This window comes from Thermobia domestica, chromosome 9, assembly GCF_964235325.1.
Source record: "Thermobia domestica chromosome 9, izTheDome1.hap1.1, whole genome shotgun sequence".
In the NCBI taxonomy this organism is placed as follows: domain Eukaryota; kingdom Metazoa; phylum Arthropoda; class Insecta; order Zygentoma; family Lepismatidae; genus Thermobia; species Thermobia domestica.
The window spans coordinates 5578925-5600045 of record NC_137462.1 but is presented as its reverse complement, the minus strand read 5'-3'; the positions used below and the strand labels follow the sequence as shown (position 1 = coordinate 5600045).

Below are 21121 nucleotides of genomic sequence, written 5' to 3'. Positions count from 1 at the left end.
GGTAATTCTATAACTTAGAATTTAATCTTACAAGTAATTTTATTATTTAGAACTTAATCTTACGGGTAATTCTATTAGAATTTAATCTTACAGGTAATTCTATTAGTTAGAATTTAATCTTACAGGTAATTCTATTACTTAGAATTTAATCTTGCACTAAATCATGTCCACAGTAAATAATGAGGTCAAAAGTTTGTTAATATAATAATGTAAATTTCTTGTACTAACGTGACCGCGACGACTCATGAAGCCAAGCTCTACACCAATCATAGACCTGTTTTGTCTCACGTGTAATTCATTAGAAGAATTCGGCACAATTCATGGAGATGCCTTCCGAACGCACACTTGAGAAAACGTGAAACGGTAGTGCCCAACTTAGAAGGCATGACGGAAAAACAGCACTTAAAAGAACTATAACACGAACACTGACAATTATTAGAATTAAACGGTAATAATAATAGTAAAAATATAAAACAACAATAACAAAACGAAATGTAGCGGCAATCCAACAACACTACCCTCAAGAGATGTTCTCGATATAGCGCGAGACACGACATTGGCTAGATTTCATGGATGGGGGTTAGCGTGCTGAAATTGGTGAATCTAGGTCAAGCTTCACGACTCTTTGCGATCACTATAGTAATCTGAACAGTCACTAAAAAGTATCATAGTTATAGTGCAGTTGACTGAGTGCTTACTACATAACATTCAGATTTTTTTTTTTAATATATAAAGTTTTAACCCACATACAACGATGAAAATTTTGCTATGTCAGCAAAGTATACTTAAGTCAGCAGAATATACTTAAGTTTCACATGATACAACAAATTTTTAGCGAAAACTTCACGAATTATATAACGTTAACTAGGATGACAAATCGTTCAAATGAAACAGTTCTGGATTTATAAAAAGACAAATGAAGCTTGCGAAACATATTAGTAAGACGTGCCATTATTAACAATGTACTCGTTTTTATTATGCACAATCACCAACAAAAGGGAACGTTCTTACGTTAAAAATCTCAAGACAAATTTAAGTAAGGTGAACACGATTTTAGACAAAATTAAGTTTTCACTACGTTAAAGAATAATCTGCAAACTGGTTCGTTCACTCCGAGAGAACTGAACGATGTTGGGTATGTATATTTAATATAAACAAAACCATTTTACTCACGTAAGCACGCAACAATGGCATTCTTGACCGTAAATGTTTCAATGATTTTTTGTCATCTTCATCAGTACAAAATATTTAAGGAAACAACGTTACTACAAAAATTACCTGTCGTTGAATTTCTTTAACACGTATTTTATTTCCACATAGCGGAAGAGGGATACACTAGTTTTAACGTGCTGATATATAAGAAGGAAATTCATCAACAATGTAGTTCTTTTATAACATTGTTTCCTTTAAAAAGTTGTACTGGCGAAGATGACGAAAGTCGCTGAAACGTTTATAGTCAAAAGTGGCATTGTTACTTGCGAGAATAAAAGCATTGTTTAGAAGTGCAATATGTTGTTTCAATAAGGAATATACCTTACTCCAAACTTTGTCTCGGTTTCATCTGAACGACCGTTTAAACTGTATGTTATATTAACTAACACAAATTATATTTAAGAATATCAGTAAATCACAAAGACCACTGTTTTTATTTGTGAAATAATCAATCAATCAATTAAAATAATAAAATATTACTATATATCTAACATAAAAGCTAATTATTTTTGTCTCTTCAATCTGCAGTTTCAGGTGAAAATGCTAAGTTATGAAATAAGTAAATGGTCAAAGGCGATGCAAATGAAAAAATGAAGTTACTATATACAGGGTGTTTCAAAACAACACCGACAACGTTTGAGAGGTAATTCCAGACGCCAAGATAAGACGAAAAGTATAGACCAACCTGGGTGCACAAATGCTTCATTTTGGAGTTATAGGCTGCCGAAATCATGAAAAATTGAAATTTAAAGATCCATAGCTCAGAAACTATGGGACCTACCGTAGTCGGGTCAAGACTTCGCTTAGGAACTAATATGTTTCTATCCAAATTTCCATGTTTCAGAATCCTAAGGTACTCATGCAACAATTTTTATAGATGAAGTTTGGCTAGAGGCATATAATTTGAAGTACTCACCAACTACCTCTATAAAAATTGTTGCGGAAGTACCACAGTAAAATCGCCAGTGCTCTTTTTCGAAATACGATATTTATTTATAATTACCGACATATACTATAGGGTAGTGGTTCTCAACCGATGTCACGCAGTCTTTTAAAGTGTGTCGCGAAATTTTAGAATTCAAAAATCATGAATTCAATAATAATTAGTTAATCGAGACAGACTGTACCATTCAACACCTCCAGCAGTAGCAATAATGCTCAGTGCAGTATCGAGTCATTATAAAAACTAATAGGCTTCACTATATAATAGATATTATTATATTTGTTATTTATAATAAAAATATCAAACAAATGTGTCGCGACGTTCAGTAACGTGTGTCGTCAGTCAAAAAAAAAGGTTGAGAACCACTGCTATAAGGTATATCTTACTATATAATAATGTGCCTATCTTTGCATCTGTGGTCCTCTTCGTTTTAATTTATGTTGATATTACAACTCGCGCAGGAGTCATGATCGCAAGGGTTTCCTATCTCTTGCTGGCTGGAACTCGTTATGTTTCCATCATTAACTGTTTTTGTACTGTTCTGTAATTCCTTTGGCTCATTCTCTTTAAAGAACATACAAAAACAGTTATTCATGAAAATACAGGAGTTTCAACCTGCAAGGGGTACGTAACGTAATGCTTGTGATAATAGCTTCCGCGCGAGTCGAAACAGCAACAGAAAATTTTATATTAATATAGTATTATGATTTCAAACGGCCAGTGCTTTGCTTAAAATTTGTAGTGGGAGTTTGGAATTTATCAACACCGAGGCTGAAGTTAGAAGGCAAGGACTCACGGATTAACATGGGACCCGAATCTGTTAACACTTCGCCGAGAGTTAATGCCAGTTACTCATTGTTTATCAAGCAGATTAATAAAAAGAAATAAAAAAACGTACAAATCATATCTTCTTAGGTGTATGTAAGAATCATTTTGTGATTTTTTAAATGAATGATTCACTAATTTTTAATTTTTTGTTATTTTCTATACTCTTTCTCTCTCTCTCTCTCTCTCTCTCTCTCTCACTCTGTTTTTATTAACACTTGAATTTTGCGTTGTATCTTCAGCCGAATATAGTAAAGATGTTTTCTTCATGTAAGTTTTCGAACTCGGGAACACCGTAGTTTAGTGGTTAAAACGTTGGACTCATGTCCGCGTGGTCGCAGGTTCGATTCCCGGCCGGCGCTTCCCAATTTTCGGCGTCCACTCAGCGTAGTGAGCCAAACTGGGGAGTCACGTAGAAACAGGTCTAGAAAGCTCCTGATGCGACTGTAAGGGAGAGGGCGTTGCAGCGTGCGGACAACGTGCTCGCCGCTAGGCTAGACGTAGTTCAGCCAATCGCTAGCAGATGGCGCTGGAGCAGTCCATAAATAAGCCCTGCACTAAGTTTGGTGACATGGTAAACGGCTTATGGTTAAGCGGCAATGACAGCATTTGTACATGAGTGTTGGATATCTGAGCGGGACACAAAGTGCATTCAAAAGCGGCACACACTGTTACGGTAGTTTTAAGAGAAAAAAATGAAATGAAATCTTTAAGTTTTACGTCCCACAGTTATGCCGGTTAGGCTAAAGGAGACGGTGATTATGAGAAATGAATGAAATGGTGGAATGAAGAAAGTGGGAGGAAACAGGAGAACCCCGAGAAAACCCACGAACACGGTGTTTGTCCACCACAAAGTCCACACGGCGCGAGCTGGTAGTTTTAAGAGAGTTTTATAGCATGTGCAAACGTACAGACAGATTGATAAGACAAGATAATGAGAAAGATTTAAAATGTATGCAGTAAGATTTAAGATTGTGATGAAAGCTTATTTTAGTTAGCTTGTTGAATACGATCGATTTAATGAACTGTGATTATAGTAAAAGTATAGATTGAGAATAAATAGATCTAACAACGTAATTGTGCATTTGGTTTTAGAATTTTTACCGGACGAAGAAAGTAATAACCACACTTGGTGTTTCTATTTAGATTTTAATAATGAGGACACTGTACAACCTACACCCAGTGTCATACTTGACGTTATGACAAACTGTCGATTCTTCATTCACCAAATTATATCTAGCTATTTAGATTCTAAGGAGAATTTTTTTTTTCCCCACCATATTGAATTTTACATGATGTAGTATCTCCACATAGACATGACGTCCTTCTAACTTCGCCACAGTAAAATAGTCTTCTTGTTCACCTCAACCATAGGTTGGTGGGCAACACGGAAATTTTAAAACTTTTCTCTCCGTTGGATAAAACTGTTACATTTGAAAGTACTGGCTACTTGATATCATGCACATCAAAAAGCTACGTTGTAAAATTTAACCAACATCTAAATAAGTGAAAAATATAAAAATCAAAAGTAAATGTGTTGTAACCTTTGACTTGCTGTACAGACGTGAGCTTTCTTTCCCAGAGGTCGTCAAAAGCATGGATGGCTACAGGTTCAAAGTCTGTCGTGTATTGTCTCATGCCTCCAGATGTGGTATAGCAGCACTTACACATGCAAGAATGATAACGAAGACGACCTTCGTCCAGGTACGGGTGGGCCAACGCATCAACCACCGTTATTCGCTTATCCTGGAAAACAAAAAATTCAGTTAATAAATACAACCAAATATAAGCTTATTAATAATACATCTCCAGTGTTCTGATCACACAATACCAGTGAACTGTTTTTCAGAGTAATGTGGTGATTGAAACTGACAGAACTAGATTTTAATAAATAATACAACATAAATTTATGCACTTAATAACATTCAAGATTTATGACCATGATTTCAGGTAAAAAATAAATATTCTACTAAGAAGAGTATTTCTGAAAAGCTATCAATAGAAAGCATAGGAAAAAAAAAAGTTTTATTAAACGCCTGCAGGGACATGGGATTAGCAGTGAATGCAGAGAAACTTAAACACACATGAAGATTCGCTGTAACCATAGTGCTGCAAATTATGGATTCGTTAAAATGGCAAATAATAATTTCGATAAAAAGGACATTTTCAAATATGTAGGATCAATATTAATAGACCAGAGAAGTATCCACAAAGAAGTTCACTGAAAGCAAGGAATGAGTCTTTATCCAGTCTATGCGAATTCTGTTGAAGAATTTGAAGCTTAAAATATATAAAATGATAATTATGATTTATGCTCCGTGGTTGTCAAACATGGTTGCTTACTTTGAGGGAAGAACGCCACCTGAAATTGAGAATGAAATCTTGAGGTGAATATTCGAACCGAAGGGAGACTGAAATGGGAAATAACGGAAACTTCATAATGAGGAACTTCATCATTTATACCGTTTACCAAACACTGTTAGGGTCATCAAGTCTAGAAGGCTTAGGAGGGCAGGTCATGTAGTAGCCAGAATGGAAGAAACCAGACTCTTTCAAAATTTTTAACGGAAACACAATCGGAAAACGACCCAGAAGTAGATGGGAGGACAATATTATGAGGATCTCGCAGTAAAAGGAATACAAAGTAGAAACTAGATCCAGTTGTCTAAGGACAGCAGTCAATGGAGTGATCTATGAATGCGTCATTGAACCTCCGGGTTAAAGAGAGAATAGAGTTAATTAGTACAAAAGCCAAGTAACTGCAATGGTAATGTAAAGTTTAAAATTAAAGAAAGAAGCTACACATCTCTCATGGGTCAAATCAGGTTTTCTTAAGTATTTTTCAAGTGGGGACCACTTTTGTTGGTCAGAATTTTTTACGGAACGCCCTACTATTGTTCCCTGCGAAAGAAACTTTATCACTTTTTTTTATTATAAATGTTTCTAGCATACATACATTCTTCAAATAGTATTGATTATGATTATTATAATAATAATAATAATAATAATAATAATAATAATAATAATAATAATAATAATAATAATAATAATAATAATAATAATAATAATAATAATAATAATAATAATAATAATAATAATAATAATAATCTACACTTGTTTGAGATTCTCCATTATAATGTGTGATATGCAATTCATTTGAATTTTATTTCTTCTTTCTTTTTTTAGACTAATGTTCAATCTAAGATGACTAAGGACAGGTCTCAAACACGACAGTTTGAGAAACGATGGGGTCACAGAGAAAAGAAGTTTTCGCGCTGAAAGTTGTCCAGTTCATAAGAGTACACCCCATCTTTCCTTATCTTTAACCCTTTTAGGATTTCTACTTTTTGAGGTAAATTTTAGATTTTCAATCAAACAGTTACTGCTTCCTTGCGGTCTATTGTAGAATCATGGTTCATATCTTTAAAAAAAATAAATCTAACGGCATCACTCGCTTGTCCGTATTATGCACCGCAAACTGGGAAATTGGAGAAAACCGGGAGTCGTTTCGGGAAAAAAAAAAATTCAAAACTTTTGCGTCCCTCTGGCCCGGGTCCGGGTTTACGTAGGTATCTGAAAATTACTTTAAAAAAACGTAGTTAAGTACGCAATACTTGTGCAAAATTTCAATGTTATATCTTGAAAACAAAGAGCGGAAAAAAATTGAAAATCTGAAGGTGATCCATTTATATGTATATTAGGGAAAATCCGGGAAATTTTGCGGAAAAAAATCCCCTTTTAGAAAAATTTTAACCCCTCTGGCCCGGGTCAGGGTTGACGTAGACATCTCAAAATCACTTGAGAAATACTCAAAGGTGCACACAATCCGTATGCAAAATTTCAATCTGATATCTTGAAAACAGAGCGTGAATTTTTTTTTTAAATTTACCTTAAGAAAACCAGACGTCACGCCCCTTCATCCGGTTCCAAAACGCATCTGGGGTATTCTTTGGTGCATGCTTAACTTGACCAATAAATAAATATTTTTTTAAAAAATTCAATATGTGTTGTGAGTTTCATAACCATTTAATACAACCCTACGTAAACATAAATCCTGTGTTAAAATGCAATACAAAAATAGTTTGGCACATTTTTCTAACTGTGCAGTGTCCATGTGCTTATCCCAGTGAAATAACTACCACAGTCACTGTACCTCTCATCGTCGGTCCATCTAAGTATAAAAAAACAATGAATACACTGAACTCAGATATTTATTAATTCACTACTAACATTCAACAACATGTAATTCATATGTTGGGACAACGAACAATCCTACCAATGACATGTATAAATAAATAAACGAATCACAAACTTGTAGTTTATCAACTGACAAAACATTACTTCACTTTTATGACTTATGTTTTATTGAATGTTAGTTATGGACCCATAAATGTGAATTTACTGTATTCAGTGATTTTCGTATTTTCAATTACGGAAGATGACGGCAGAGCGGTTCTCGAAATCATTTCGCTGATATAATTTACTTGCAGTGTAAGGTTATTCTTAACATTATGTAAGCTATTTATTATTTAATTTATTTATTTTTCATTCATTGTTCCAAAGGCGCAGTGTTATTCTTCAGGAATTTTAAGAGCAATTTTCATTAGATTGCATGTACGAGGGCAATTCGGAAAAAAAACTGTTTGCGAATGCACAAGAAATTGCAGGGAAGAGCGATGCCAGTCCTGTGACGCTGTGTGCAGTAGTTCAGTAGACAGTGAGCATTGGAAGGAGAAGGTTGTGTTGCAGTTCACTCGTTCGCTATAACAATTGAAAATGAACGTACCAACAGAAAAATCCGCGAAACGTGAAGTGCGTACGGTAATACGATTTCTAAGCGCGGAAAAAAAAAAAAAAAAAACTTTCGGCAGCTGCGGTTCATTGCGAACTGTGTGGTGTTTAGACCAAACATGATGACTGAAGGTTCGTACGTGAATGGTGTCGCACGTTTAAACATGGACGAACTGACGTGCACGACGCGTCAAGAAGTGGGTGTCCATCTGTAGTCAGTAATGAACTCGACTGCACCTCTTTAGGCACATAAAACAGAAGCTTGTGTCTCACCACTTCGATAATGACAATGTGCTTCACAATGGTGTAAGCGGGTGGCTTCATTCCCAGTGGGTGATTACATTGCAGAAAGTATTTCAAACCTTGTAAAACATTAAGACAAGTACCTCAATTTGAAAAAATGAAATGAAATGAAATCTTTGAGTTTTACGTCCCACGGTTATGCCGGTTAGGCTAAAGGAGACGGTGATAATGAGAGATGAGTGAAATGGTGGAATGAAGAAAGTGGGAGGAAACGGGAGTACCCCGAGAAAACCCACGAGCACGGTGTTTACCTCAATTTGAATAGTGAATACATTGAAAAGTAATGTAATGTGTATAATAACTACTTGTATTTTTCTAATGTGTATAATAAAAGTTCTGTATCTACGAGTGTACATAACACTTTTTTTCTGAATTGCCCTCGTATTTCTGAAGATAAAGATTGTTTATCGTTTCGAACACATCACTTTTAATGCGTGAAAATGTGTAACTTTACTAGTTACTAACTCAGAAAATCTACAACTTCAATCAAAAAATAAAATAAATTATGTACGATAGGAGAAAGTTTTGAATAGCGTCGTTCTAAGACTTACCGGATCAAAGACTAGCATCTGGCACAAAAGGTGGACGGCTTCATGGGTCGCCTGTGACGAGAGCGTATAGAGGGCAGTGAGAGACGGTGGTTTCGGTGGACGCCTTAACATATGGGCCCTCGCACCATCACATGCATACCTCATGTCATCCAACGATGGGGTCCCAAGGAGATCAGTAATCAGCTCCAACTGTTCGAAAAATATAACCTCATTATACACTGTACAAATATAAACAATACACATTTATACGCGAACAAAAGGCATACATAATGCTTATGACTCAACTGAAAGATGAAAGCTTTGAATTTGATTTCAACACCTAAATGCCGCCAATCATTTGCAGAAGCACAAGACTTGGAAAATGGATTCAAAGATGTAAAGTTTAGGTTATACACAGAACTGACAAATAGATCAAAATTATAAAATATAATGTAGTTAACAAATTAAACTGAAGACCAATACAGCGCTAGGGATACTACTAGTTTCCTCTTAGTGCTGTGTTGGTGTTCAACATATTTTTATTATTTTGTTAATTTAGATCTTATTATTTGGTCTAGGAATTAATTCCTGCGGGTGGACAAGAGATGGCGCAACGAACGGAGCGTCCCACAGTTCCGTGTATCCACACATGTGTTGCAAACCCCTGTCATCGCGTATCGTTCGTAGTATAGGGCAGTGGATTAAAGCGTCAACAACACCAGTTTGTAGTTAAGTGAACATGGCGCAATTTGTGCCTGATAAAGTGTTTTTGCGGGGTGTCCTGCTGCTTACTTTAACATGCAGAAAAGTGCGACTGAAAGTCATCGTATTTTGGTGGAAGTGTATAGTGACCATGCTCTAGCTGAGCGAACGTGTCAGAAGTGGTTTGCACGGTTTAGAAGTGATGATTTCGGCTTGGCAGACCAAGAGCGAGCTGGACAGCCAAAAAAATTTCAAGACGAAGAATTGACAGCATTGCTCGAGCAGGATTCGTGTCAAACGCAGGAACAACTTGCAGCAGCATTAGGCGTTGATCAAACAACAGTCTCCAAACGCTTGAAAGCCATGGGAATGATTCAAAAGATGTCACATTGGGTTCCACATGAATTGAAAGACAGAGACGTTGAAAGACGAAAAACCATTTGCGAATTGCTGCTTCAACGACAGAGCAGAAAGGGGTTTCTGCATCGAATTATTACGGGTGATGAGAAGTGGATCCATTACGAGAACCCTAAACGAAAAAAGGCCTGGGTGAAACCAGGTGAACCAGGTCCATCACAACCAAAACGAGATATTCACTGTGCAAAGGTTATGCTGTGCATATGGTGGGATATGAAAGGTGTGGTGTACTATGAGCTGCTGCAACCGGGTGAAACTATGAATGGAGAACGTTATCGACGACAATTAATGCGTTTGAAGCAAGCTCTGGCCAGAACACTACCAGAATGGGAGAACAGACATGATAAACTTATTGTTCAACATGATAACGCTCGCCCACATGTCGCAAAACCGGTCAAAACCTATTTAGAAAATGTCGGATGGGAAGGTTTACCCCACCCGCCGTATTCACCAGACGTTGCTCCTTCGGACTACTACTTGTTCGATTGCATGAACAACGATTTGATTGGACAGCGGTTTACTTCTTCAGAAGATATCGAAACATGGGTCTCTGACTGGATCGCTTCCAAGGATGAGGACTTCCTTCGCCACGGAATCCGTACATTGCCTGACAGATGGGCGAAAGTGGTGGCTAGCGATGGACAATATTTTTCTTAAGGTATTTATGTATTTTGTGTTTGTACTACAGCTTCAATGTGTGCGTACCAACCGCACGAATTAATTCCTAGACCAAATACATATTTTACATATAATCTAAAGTTCTTTGATTATCCCTTAAATATTGAAAATTACAGTCGCATTTATCTGTGGAAGTTATTAATTAAGCGAAGTTCTCGTCTACTTGATGGAATATATTAGATATAATCTTAGATAATGATGACATGTTAAAACAAGAGTTGGGAGTTCAGAGAAACTAGCGTGCATTCACAATAAACACTTGCACATATCACTACATTCTCTCAAAAATTATGGTGCAAAAGATTTCTAGACGTATTGGATAACACACATAAATACTATATATAATTATTAAACAAATTGTAGGACTGTAAACGTCGAACAATAACTGTATTCAATCTTCTTTATAATAATAATATGACCACCTTTCCAAGAGTGATATCTATTGATGAACATTCGAACTATCACCTAGGTATCTTTACATTCAATAATATAAATAAACTATTATTAAGTGCAATGTGAAATTGTTACCAAAGAGAGAAAAATGACTTTCTAGAATTAGTTTTCCAATTTTGTTTCGTGAAAATTGGTTAAGTATTAAAAAAATGTACACAGTTTCCAATAAGGAGTTAATTCCCGCCTATCGTATAGAACTATTTTTGTAGAATTCTGTTCGCCATTGAAAAATGACCTGTAAAATTACAGCTGTGATTGTAAACTTATAAGATTCCCTCCCCCCTCCCCAATTTGTCTCACTTGGAATTTCTATGTAAGCAATATATATCCCGATATATTTTTTTCTTAGTGATTTTGATTTCAAACCGTAAATCATCCTAGAACTTCTTCATTTGCAGTAGCAATAAACGCTGAGGAAATCTGAAAATGAACTGTCATTTGCTCAATTAGTTATAATCGTGTTTCTGTTGGTTTTTGTTTCCAGGACTCTCTATAGTTTATTGAATGTTCATTGAAATAGTTAGTGCTCTTAAAGTCTATTTGGACGCAAAAGAGTTACATTTGTTACTAATTATATAAATATACGTCAAATCATACCCTTGAGTAAGTTACAACTGATCTTTTACATGGCCTTTCATTTATTCATTGGTATCATTATAGAGTTCATATTATGACGAGTATTCAAAATAAATGAGTTTTGTACTTAATGATTTTTTCTACGTGTGTGTGTGTCATTTTAAAGATTGTTTATTGTTTGTTTTGAATAGTGTATGGAACAGTGATCACCAATAAGATAAACTTTTTTTTCTTTCTTTTAACATGTCAAAATCTTTCGAAATCAACATTCTTCATTTAGTATTTGGCTCACAATATCTGTTTTAAATGCTTCGATCGATCTACTACTAATATATTACTGGTGGGTACATACGGTCAACCTTCTCCTTTCTCCCATTCATTTGCTTAGTTTTCCTTTGAGTACTTTTTTCACGACTATTTCCGAACACACTCAGCTTGTCTTCACCGTAACGTATTATTAATTGTTGTTATTGAAAGAATACTGTGTATTTCTTCTATGACAGGCTAAAGGACATAAATAAAGAAAGCCATGTATATATTTTGACGCCTGATTACAAAGAAAATCAACAACATATTTTATTCATTGTTAAATTAACATGAGACATAGTATGTCCATGTTATAGTAAAATCACTAACTAAACCGACTTTTGCGCTCAGCAACTGTCGAAAGTTCACTAGGGCTACGCACGAAGCGCCAATAAGTCAAATTTTGCCATCGACAGAAAACGGTTAGCTGCTTGCCATTGTCATCAAGCGACATAAGACCAACTGATTCTTCCCTTGAATAATGTCATCCGTAGGTCTTGCCCTTCAAAAGGAAAAGGTTGGTTTTGTTTGTGTACTGACGAGTCATCGTGTTAAAAATGCAATACTGGTCGAAAGTTTTCGAACACCCCTGATTTAAGTAAGCATTAACTGTAGATCCCTTATTTTAGCACGAGAATTTTGCTGCCAAATGTCACAAACACTTCTCTCTAAAGCATAAAATTTGACAACTGAAACGGGACCTGTAAAGTACTATACATGATATATCTAATTACAATTCTTAAAATGGACAAAGAGAGAATTTGTAATAGCTATTGCACAGTACAAACAAAAGTATGGAAGGTTTAAGCAACATAAAAATTTTGTTTGAAAGATATAGACAGACATATAGGGTAAATGCAGTGACAGAAATTTATACAGGAAAATAAGTTTTAGATGCTTTTAAGTTCTTTATACCTTATAGATATATTAACGTTTTTCAAAGCCAAAAGTATCATATTTTGAAAAGTGTTTAACATGGTTTTATATGCTTCATTCATGCTCGTTAGAACAGCAACAACGACACTCCCACTGAGCGACAATTGAGCACAGAACATAGACATGACATACAGGCTGTAGTTAAACACTTTACAAAATATGGCAGTTTTGGCCTTTCGACCGTTGAAATGAAATGAAATGAATTTTTTTAGTTTTACGTCCCACGATTATGCCGGCTACGCTAAAGGAGACGGTGATGATGAGTAATGAATGAAATGGTGGAATTAAGAAAGTGGGAGGAAACGGGAGAACCCACGCACACGGTGTTTGTCCACCACAAAGTTCACTTGGCGGCTTTCAAACGTTGATCAACATGGTGTTAAGAACTATAAAATTTATATTTTTTTTCCTTAAAACTGCTGTCAATATATTGGCCTCCTATGTCTATATCTTTTAAACAAACAAAGGATTGATTGTTGTTTATACTATGAAGTTGCTATTACAAGTTGTCTTTTCGAGTGTCAATTTTAAGAATTATAATTATTTATATCAGCTGCCGTATCTCTCAGATGTCAATTCAACTGTCGTCAAATGTTATGCTTTAGTTAAGAGTACCTCTGTCAAACAGCCGCAAAGTTCTCGTGCTAAAATAATAAGTTCACAGTAGATACAAAATCCAGTGCTTGAAAACATTTGATCGTTAGTGTGTACCAAAAACACCATAAAAACGTTACGAAGATCAATGTATTTCCTTAGATCGTTTTAAACGATATATGCACTAACTACATAAATAGTGTCTGTAAGTTTTACGTCCCACGGTTATACCGGTTAGGCTAAAGGAGACGGTGATGATGAGAGATGAGTGAAATGGTGGAATGATGAAAGTGGGAAGTAACGGGAGAACCCCGAGAAAACCCACGAGCACGGTGTTTGTCCACCACAAAGTCCGCACGGCGCGAGCTAGGATCGAACCCAGGACCCCAAGCACCGGAGGTGAACGCTCTACCACTGAGCCACCGCGCCCCCATAAATAGTGTCGTTTATTACCTGTTGAACAGGATTTTGTGCCTGGAACAAAATCCGCCTTCCGAGGAGTTCTCCGAAGATGCATCCGACGCTCCAGACATCCACGGCTGCCGTATAGTGCCTCGCTCCCATCAAAATCTCTGGAGCCCTGTAATACTGTGTCACCACCTCCTGCGTCATATGTTTTGACTCATCAGGTTCTTCAACACGCGCTAGGCCGAAGTCACAGATCTAAAAGAAAATAATAATAATAATAATAATAATAATAATAATAATAATAATAATAATAATAATAATAATAAAATAAAATACGACAGGTAAAACTAATCTTTTCAAACTATAGTTATTGTCATAATAATAATCACAAATTTTAATGTACGTGTAGGTAAATTTGAAAAATATGATTTATATGCAGTCTTCATATAAAATATAAAAACTAAACAGAGTTGTCAAGTGAAAATTAGGACACACTTTTCAAAACTAAATACATTAAGACATACTATATGCAAACTTATAGTAGAAAACTACAGCGTTATCTTATCCCCTCTCTCTTATTTTAATTCACACTTCTTTACACTTGTTCTTGCCTATTACAATTTCTTTTAGCTTCGCACACATCCTAAAAATTCCAGACAAAGCTACACGATGCCTAAGATAAATAAAAGAGTTTTTACGTTTTGTGTCAAAATTCAGGAGTTCGTGTCAATACTTAAATCCATGAGAAATTGGAACAATATTCGACCAATGTGGGACATGGGACATTCTAGGACAATATTAAGATTGTTCCGAACAAACGGAACTAATGTTAGTAACACTAACAGATATAACATTTTAAATATAGATTAATATAACTCATCTTAATGCCTCATCAAACAACACCATACAACAAACAATAATGGAGAAACACGTACGAAAGAAGGGCAACGCATTTACTCTTGAAACCTCTTTCGCGTCCGAAAAATAAAATGTGTTCCTTCGATTTATATCACGGTCCACTTCATCGAGATATAAGAAATCAGAGCTGTATCTAATTATGCACTCATTAGTTATATACTGGGTGAACCTAAAAGACGTGCACGAACTCCGGGACGTGATTCGTGACATCAAAAGAAGTCCTCTTGCGTATTGTGAAATTCTGCGTCGTGTAAAAGTGACAAGGGAGCTAACTTCGAATTGAAAATCTAATTGTGACAATTGAACGGAACAGAAAGATATGCACACTCTCACTCGTACACAACGCAGAATTCAACAACATGCAAGAGAGCTTTTTGTTCTCTTTTGATGTTATGAATCACCTCCCGGAGTTTGTACACATCTTTCAGGTTCACGCTATATAACTAAAGAAATAAGGATTATTTTTAGGAAGTTTCAAGGGGGGGAGGGAGAGTTTACTTAAGTAGACAATACAAATGTTCTTGAAAATATGATCTGAAGTTTTTTTTTTTTTTTTTGGTTGGTTGGTTGGTTGGTTATGTTACAAAGATGGATTTGTCTAATATCTCTCCCAAAGAGCTCCTACGCAACACGCTTGTTGCGTAGACCTGCCTTCAATGTCCGGTGAAAGCACTAATTGACAAGATACATTTCTGATAGTTGTACCTCTTACTAACTTGATCCAAGATACAGATTTCTCTTATTAAAATCTTCTGCATGAATTGATCTTTAAGCTTCCGTTCAGCAAAATAGTAAGCATAGCAAGCATGTTCTCGGTTAGATTTCCGGCGAGGCTATTTGAATTACGAGATACCGAATTCCAATCTAGAAAGCCAAAAATAATGGCACTGGAAGCGAATGCACTGACCATACATCACTCATTTGAATGTGCACCACCAGATTTAGTATCCTGCATCAGAACCTTGTTCTCTCCTTAAGCAGACTTAAATTACGAAATTAGTCGACATGTTACGAAGATACAATAGAGATGGGCTAGTATTAACTTGTAAATTTAACCGTACGGTAGAATTACCATTATTTTTTACTCAGACATGTAACAATGATTTTTTAAAATTGTAGGTTGATCAGTGGACCTCACTTTTGGCTTACTTTTCAGTGCAGTTATATTGAAGTTGATGGAAAAGCAATTTGTCTTGGCTGTTGCTTTGTTTGGCAGAGTTACGGAGGCTAAAGACTCACCTTGAGAACACAGTTACTGTTGACAAGAAGGTTGCCTGGTTTGATGTCCCGGTGGAGGATTCTCGCAGAGTGGAGGTATTTCAAACCTACAAACAAAAAGGTGAAATAAGATTTAAAGTATTCCAATTGGATCTTCTTTTATTCTCTAACAACTTGTCTAGGTATCTGCCTTCGATTGAACATGTCACTATACCAAATTTAACATATTTTCAGGAAGTTGCAGCAATGCATAATTTTTCTTAGAATTATCAGAACAGAACAATACAAAAATTGCAAAATATCACAATAATAAATAAAATAATAAGCAATCAAATAGAAAACAGTACGACTCGACTCGGGAACAAATCTGCGTCTCGTACTTTTTCCATTCTTTGAATTTCAGTCAACTTACACCTATGGATGATTAAAGAATATATCGGCTGCTTTCTATTTTTCACGTGTAGGTTATAAAATAATTATTGCCTTCATTATGAAGAATAATTCTGATTATCACAAGGTTCCTACTGATCTGGAGAAATCCCATTCCCTGACTTTCCATTACCTTTGGCAGGAAATTCCCTGATTTTCATAACAGGGTTGGATGACTTTGACATGTAAATAAGGAATAGATAACGATTCATATTTATATATAAAAACATTTATTCTATAGAGACAAATAGTAATCAATTTCTTATACGTACATTTCACTTACTTCCCACAAAACTTTTAGCAACGTCTCATATAATGAATGGCTAAGCTGAAATGGGTATGCAATTAATGTTAGAAAAAATATATTTTATATAATTTCCCTGACCTGTACCATTTTCCCTGACTTCCTTGACCAGTAGGATCCCTGTATCAGTTTGTTTCATAACTGGCTAGCTTGCATTTTTTTTTTTTTTTTTTTTTTAAACCATGAATATATAGACTCAGCAAATTGGATTAAGTTAAAACTAACTTCGAGAGTATATCATACAGTGTTACATTTTTTGGCATTGCTCGATAAGGATCAATACCAAAGTCAATATTTTATGATACTTTCCTTCGCTGGGAATTTTATACGACACAAAGTAAAGTATTAATTGAAAAGTCAATACAAAGAGCTTTTTCAGCTTTTTTCAATTTTTCTTTTCCTTTCAAATACAGGTAGAAATAAGCACAAAATAACTGTTATTAATTGCCGGTTGGTTTATTTATTTATTTTTCTCTCTTAGTAGCCCAAACCACTAATTCCTTTTAGCAGTTTCAGGGTTGTATAAAGAACGACCACACGTATATAAAAACATCTTAATATAATAATCTTAATTATTACTACAATTGAATTAACAACAAAGAATTTTTTCTTAATGCATCAAAGAACCATTATTTTTCCCCAGACTAATCAGAACGAAATATGACATCTATTTCATTCGACATATTAAAGGAATAGTCGAAATTCTATACAAATAATAAAACATATTAGCGTACAAAGTCCGACAATTATTTTCACGTGTCCTTTGCATATATCTTATAATAGAAAAGAGGTGCTTCCCCTTTGTCCCGGGTGTGAAATCACAGTCAAAGTGAGCGAGTTACGACTCTAGAAGAAAACTCTTCGCACTCTAGTAAGGGTAAATTTATTCTAAAATTATTAAGTGAGGAGACTTCTTCTATCCCCAGACTTCGCATTCTGCTCCCTTATCATTCGAGACATGCCAATGAGGTCTCTGGGTGGTAACGCACCGGCCGACTTTAGACACCCAAATATTTCATTATTATTAGAGGCTGGATGGACTCTTGAACCACATTCAAACGAAGACAGAACGGGAGTATAACTTCTCCCTGTTCCTGGTCATTCTGAGGATAGATAGAAAACTTCCCGACCGGATCATCCTGGCTGTATTCTGTAATATGATTTTATTTATTTACTTTCCCTGAGGATGACAACAGAAGTCTGACCGAAATATATCGGTAAACAGATTAGGAAAGACCCCTCACTTCGCAAAGTTTCCTGGTGGTAAAATGTACGCTACAGACAAATAAATAATCATGTTTGTAATTTTGACAAAACGAGGAAATACTGGTTGGCTGACCTACTCTTAACCTACTTTTAAATCAGTTTAACGTACTTCTAGAGCACGGAGGCTACATGAGGCAGACATATTGTTTAAAGTGGGAACACGGTTTGTATCCGAGTCACAGGGACACGAAGCCGGGACCACGCGAATTAGACATTAGGCTACAAAGAGACACATGAAGAAATGTTTCCATGTTCCAAGAAATAAAAAAGTTGCCGGCACGATGGTACTGATGTATTAGGTGGATTAAACATTTCACACATTATTTTTTTTTTCTTTCCAATCTTTCTTTAGAAAATACCTAGGTAATTAACAGCGATTAAACGACATGTTAAATATGCGTATTTGCTTACAGGAAAAACAAAATACGGCAGTACTTAACTCTCAAACTAGGAAGACAAAGCAATTGGCGCAAATTTAAAAGGACGAACAACGTATTAAATTGCAGAAGCCTGAAATAGACGACTGTGCGACACAAGAGTTCTTGAAACAAATTTGTCCTCCACATGACGACAATGGTGGCGCTAAATAAAGTTGGACAAGCAAATTACTCATTCCCTTCCGCATCTGACCTTGCGGATTTCTTTTGTTTATTTCGTCTCTGGTCACCTTACACAGGTACATAGCATATATACAATTAAAGACAGGCTTCAAAAATAAACTCACAACTCTCGCATCCTTTGGCTAATGCACCTTCCACATTAGCCTAATTGGCATAGCATGGAACACCCTTTCACACACTTATTGTGTGCTCTTTGCTAATGGAAACTATACAAAAATGCATTAAAGAATAAAACATGAATTGCTTACTGAATGTCTGTTAGATTTTCAACTAAGCTTCTGTGGACCCCTGTTTGAAGTAAATTCGACAATAATAGAAAATAGATCTTGGTTATAAATATGCATTATGGTCTTTCTGGATTTTATTTATATACCGGGTGTTCTAAAAATGGCGGACTGCTGGCAGAAGAGTATAACATGGAAATTTTGAAGTTCGAGCATAGATACGACGAATGTATAAATGAAGGTGGTGATTATGTAGAGAAGTGACGAAAGCTTCAGGTATGTAAGAGAATTGTTTCTTCCAATAAATATTGTTTTTCAGTTTGTATAACTAAACGGTCTCGTATATCCAATTTAAAATCTGTAAATACACCGTAACATGATGCTATCTTAAATGGTCACCAGATTCTTAACATAATATTTCATCCCACTCAACCTAGACTTTCTCAAATGCATGTGATATTTCAGATGCAATGGGATAATATTTAAGACAGAATAATTTTGCTAATACATCTCCCTGACCAAAACTAAATTCTCTAGTTTCCAAGCCCAGGAGTAACTGAATTCCTGACTTAAAAAGCTCGTAATAAGACTGTTGTAGGTTTTTTTTTTTTTTTTTAATAAAGCACAATACAGGGTGTCCCACATAAAACCGGTACGTCTCACGTACCGGTTGATCATTGCTGAGATGATGACACTGTCTCGAAAGCTGCCTACACTGCATTTTATCGGAAAGTTGATGCAGAGAAGCTGTATGCAGTATTCCAAAAAGATGGACCAACTGTCCACACATTCAACCAAAGTATGGCCACACATCCAAACAAAGCAATGTGTTTCCTGAAGACAGACTTGTCAGTAGAGGCCTTTGGTCCCGAACGTTCCCGGACTCAACATCGAGTGATTTTTATGTATCGGGCACGCTGAAAAGCAAAGTGTATGCTGACAATCCTCACACAATAGACGATCTTAAATGGAACATTATTAGAGAAATTACCAACATCACGCCTGCAGAATTAAAGCGTGTTGCTGGTAACGTCATTAAATGAGGTCAGCGATGCCTGGATGCCCATGCTCACCACTTCCAGCATCTCTTATAAACATGTAACTGTTTAACGTTACTATTATCTATTCATTGTTGCTGTTAAAGTGTTACTTGAATCTCGTGCGTGAGGCGTACCGGTTTTATGTGGGACACCCTGTATATATACTTGCCTTTTTTCTCTCTTTCTTTCTTTCTTTTCTTTTCTTTCTTTCTTTCTTTTTTTTTTGTTTTGTTTTGTTTTGAGATAATAATGATGTACTTACCCCGGAGGATCTGATAGAGGAAGACTTTTATATGGTCTGCTGAGAGATGCTGAGGAGATACAATGATTTTGTGAAGGTCGCTCTGCAACAGCTCGGTGATGACGTAGCTAAACAATAGAGTTAAGGAAAAAAAGAAACAAATTCTATACAAGAATACATACACAAAGATACTTTAAAAAAAAAAAAAAAAAAAAGTAACAAAATCAAGAACAGCCAAGTTGTCTCTATGGAAACTGCAGGAGACTTGCGTAAGTTTTGAAATCTCAATTATTTCTATCGAATTTCTTGACAAGACAAAAATATCTACTGACGTCAAATGCTAATCCAATTGTCACATTGAATTTGTAACAGTTTCTTAAAGGCATCCATTTCTGTTCTATTGAAGTAATCCTCATTTATATTATGGCTTCTTACTTACTACAAAGTACGCCTATTCTTTTACCACAGGATTTAATTAAATATTACCATGAAACGAAAAAAAAAAAAAAAAACTAAAGATCTTCCCTTTTTCAAAATATTCTTTCTTCCAACATAAAGCAGTGGCACTGTTCACTGTAAATTTTATCGTGTTCGTGTTGTGAAGAATATCCTTGACTCATGTCACAACAACTCTTACGAATGAAATGTTTTCGTAACACTTACGTTCTTTTTCCAAAACAGATGTGACAGGAGCTGTTGTAGTGACCAGGCAGTAAAAAGATTTACACACAGATTATCATAAATTACACAGAAAAATATACTGACAAAGGTGAGACGAATACAACATTTATGATAACGGAAGAAAGATAACTATATTCCTTAATTCCATTAATCACATCTCGATACAATTGTAAGAGAAACTAAAATATGTTTGATTTTATGTCCAGTCAGAATGGCTTCCTTTGCTTGAACTTTTATATTTTATTCCGACTTCGTCCTGAGTGATAATAATGAAGATTATGGAAGAATCGGTGGAATATGAATGGGGGAGGAAACGGAAGAACCCCGAAAAAGCACAAGAGCATGATGCCTACCACAAATTCATATGACCAAAGGATCGAAACGGAAACAATACAGTACGAATCGTGCTTTTAATATTTACATTCAAGTTGGAATAACATGCAGATGGTAATGATGAAAAAAAAAGTTCTTTTATATGGCGACTGTAAGCTGTACATACAATATTA

The 21121-nt window shown here is 35.6% G+C and overlaps 1 protein-coding gene across 1 annotated transcript in view; it reads right to left on the bottom strand.

Annotated features, from left to right (window-relative positions):
* LOC145694359 (serine/threonine-protein kinase NLK-like) overlaps positions 1-21121 on the bottom strand; it is a 93949-nt gene that overhangs the window by 25570 nt on the left and 47258 nt on the right. Inside the window, exons 3-7 of the mRNA XM_081770511.1 lie at positions 19956-20062; positions 15832-15917; positions 13720-13929; positions 8626-8814; positions 4525-4726 (exon numbers count right to left, since the gene is read on the bottom strand). Of these exons, the coding sequence (XP_081626637.1) occupies positions 4525-4726; positions 8626-8814; positions 13720-13929; positions 15832-15917; positions 19956-20062 (794 nt within the window). The remainder of the gene's footprint in view (positions 1-4524; positions 4727-8625; positions 8815-13719; positions 13930-15831; positions 15918-19955; positions 20063-21121) is intronic.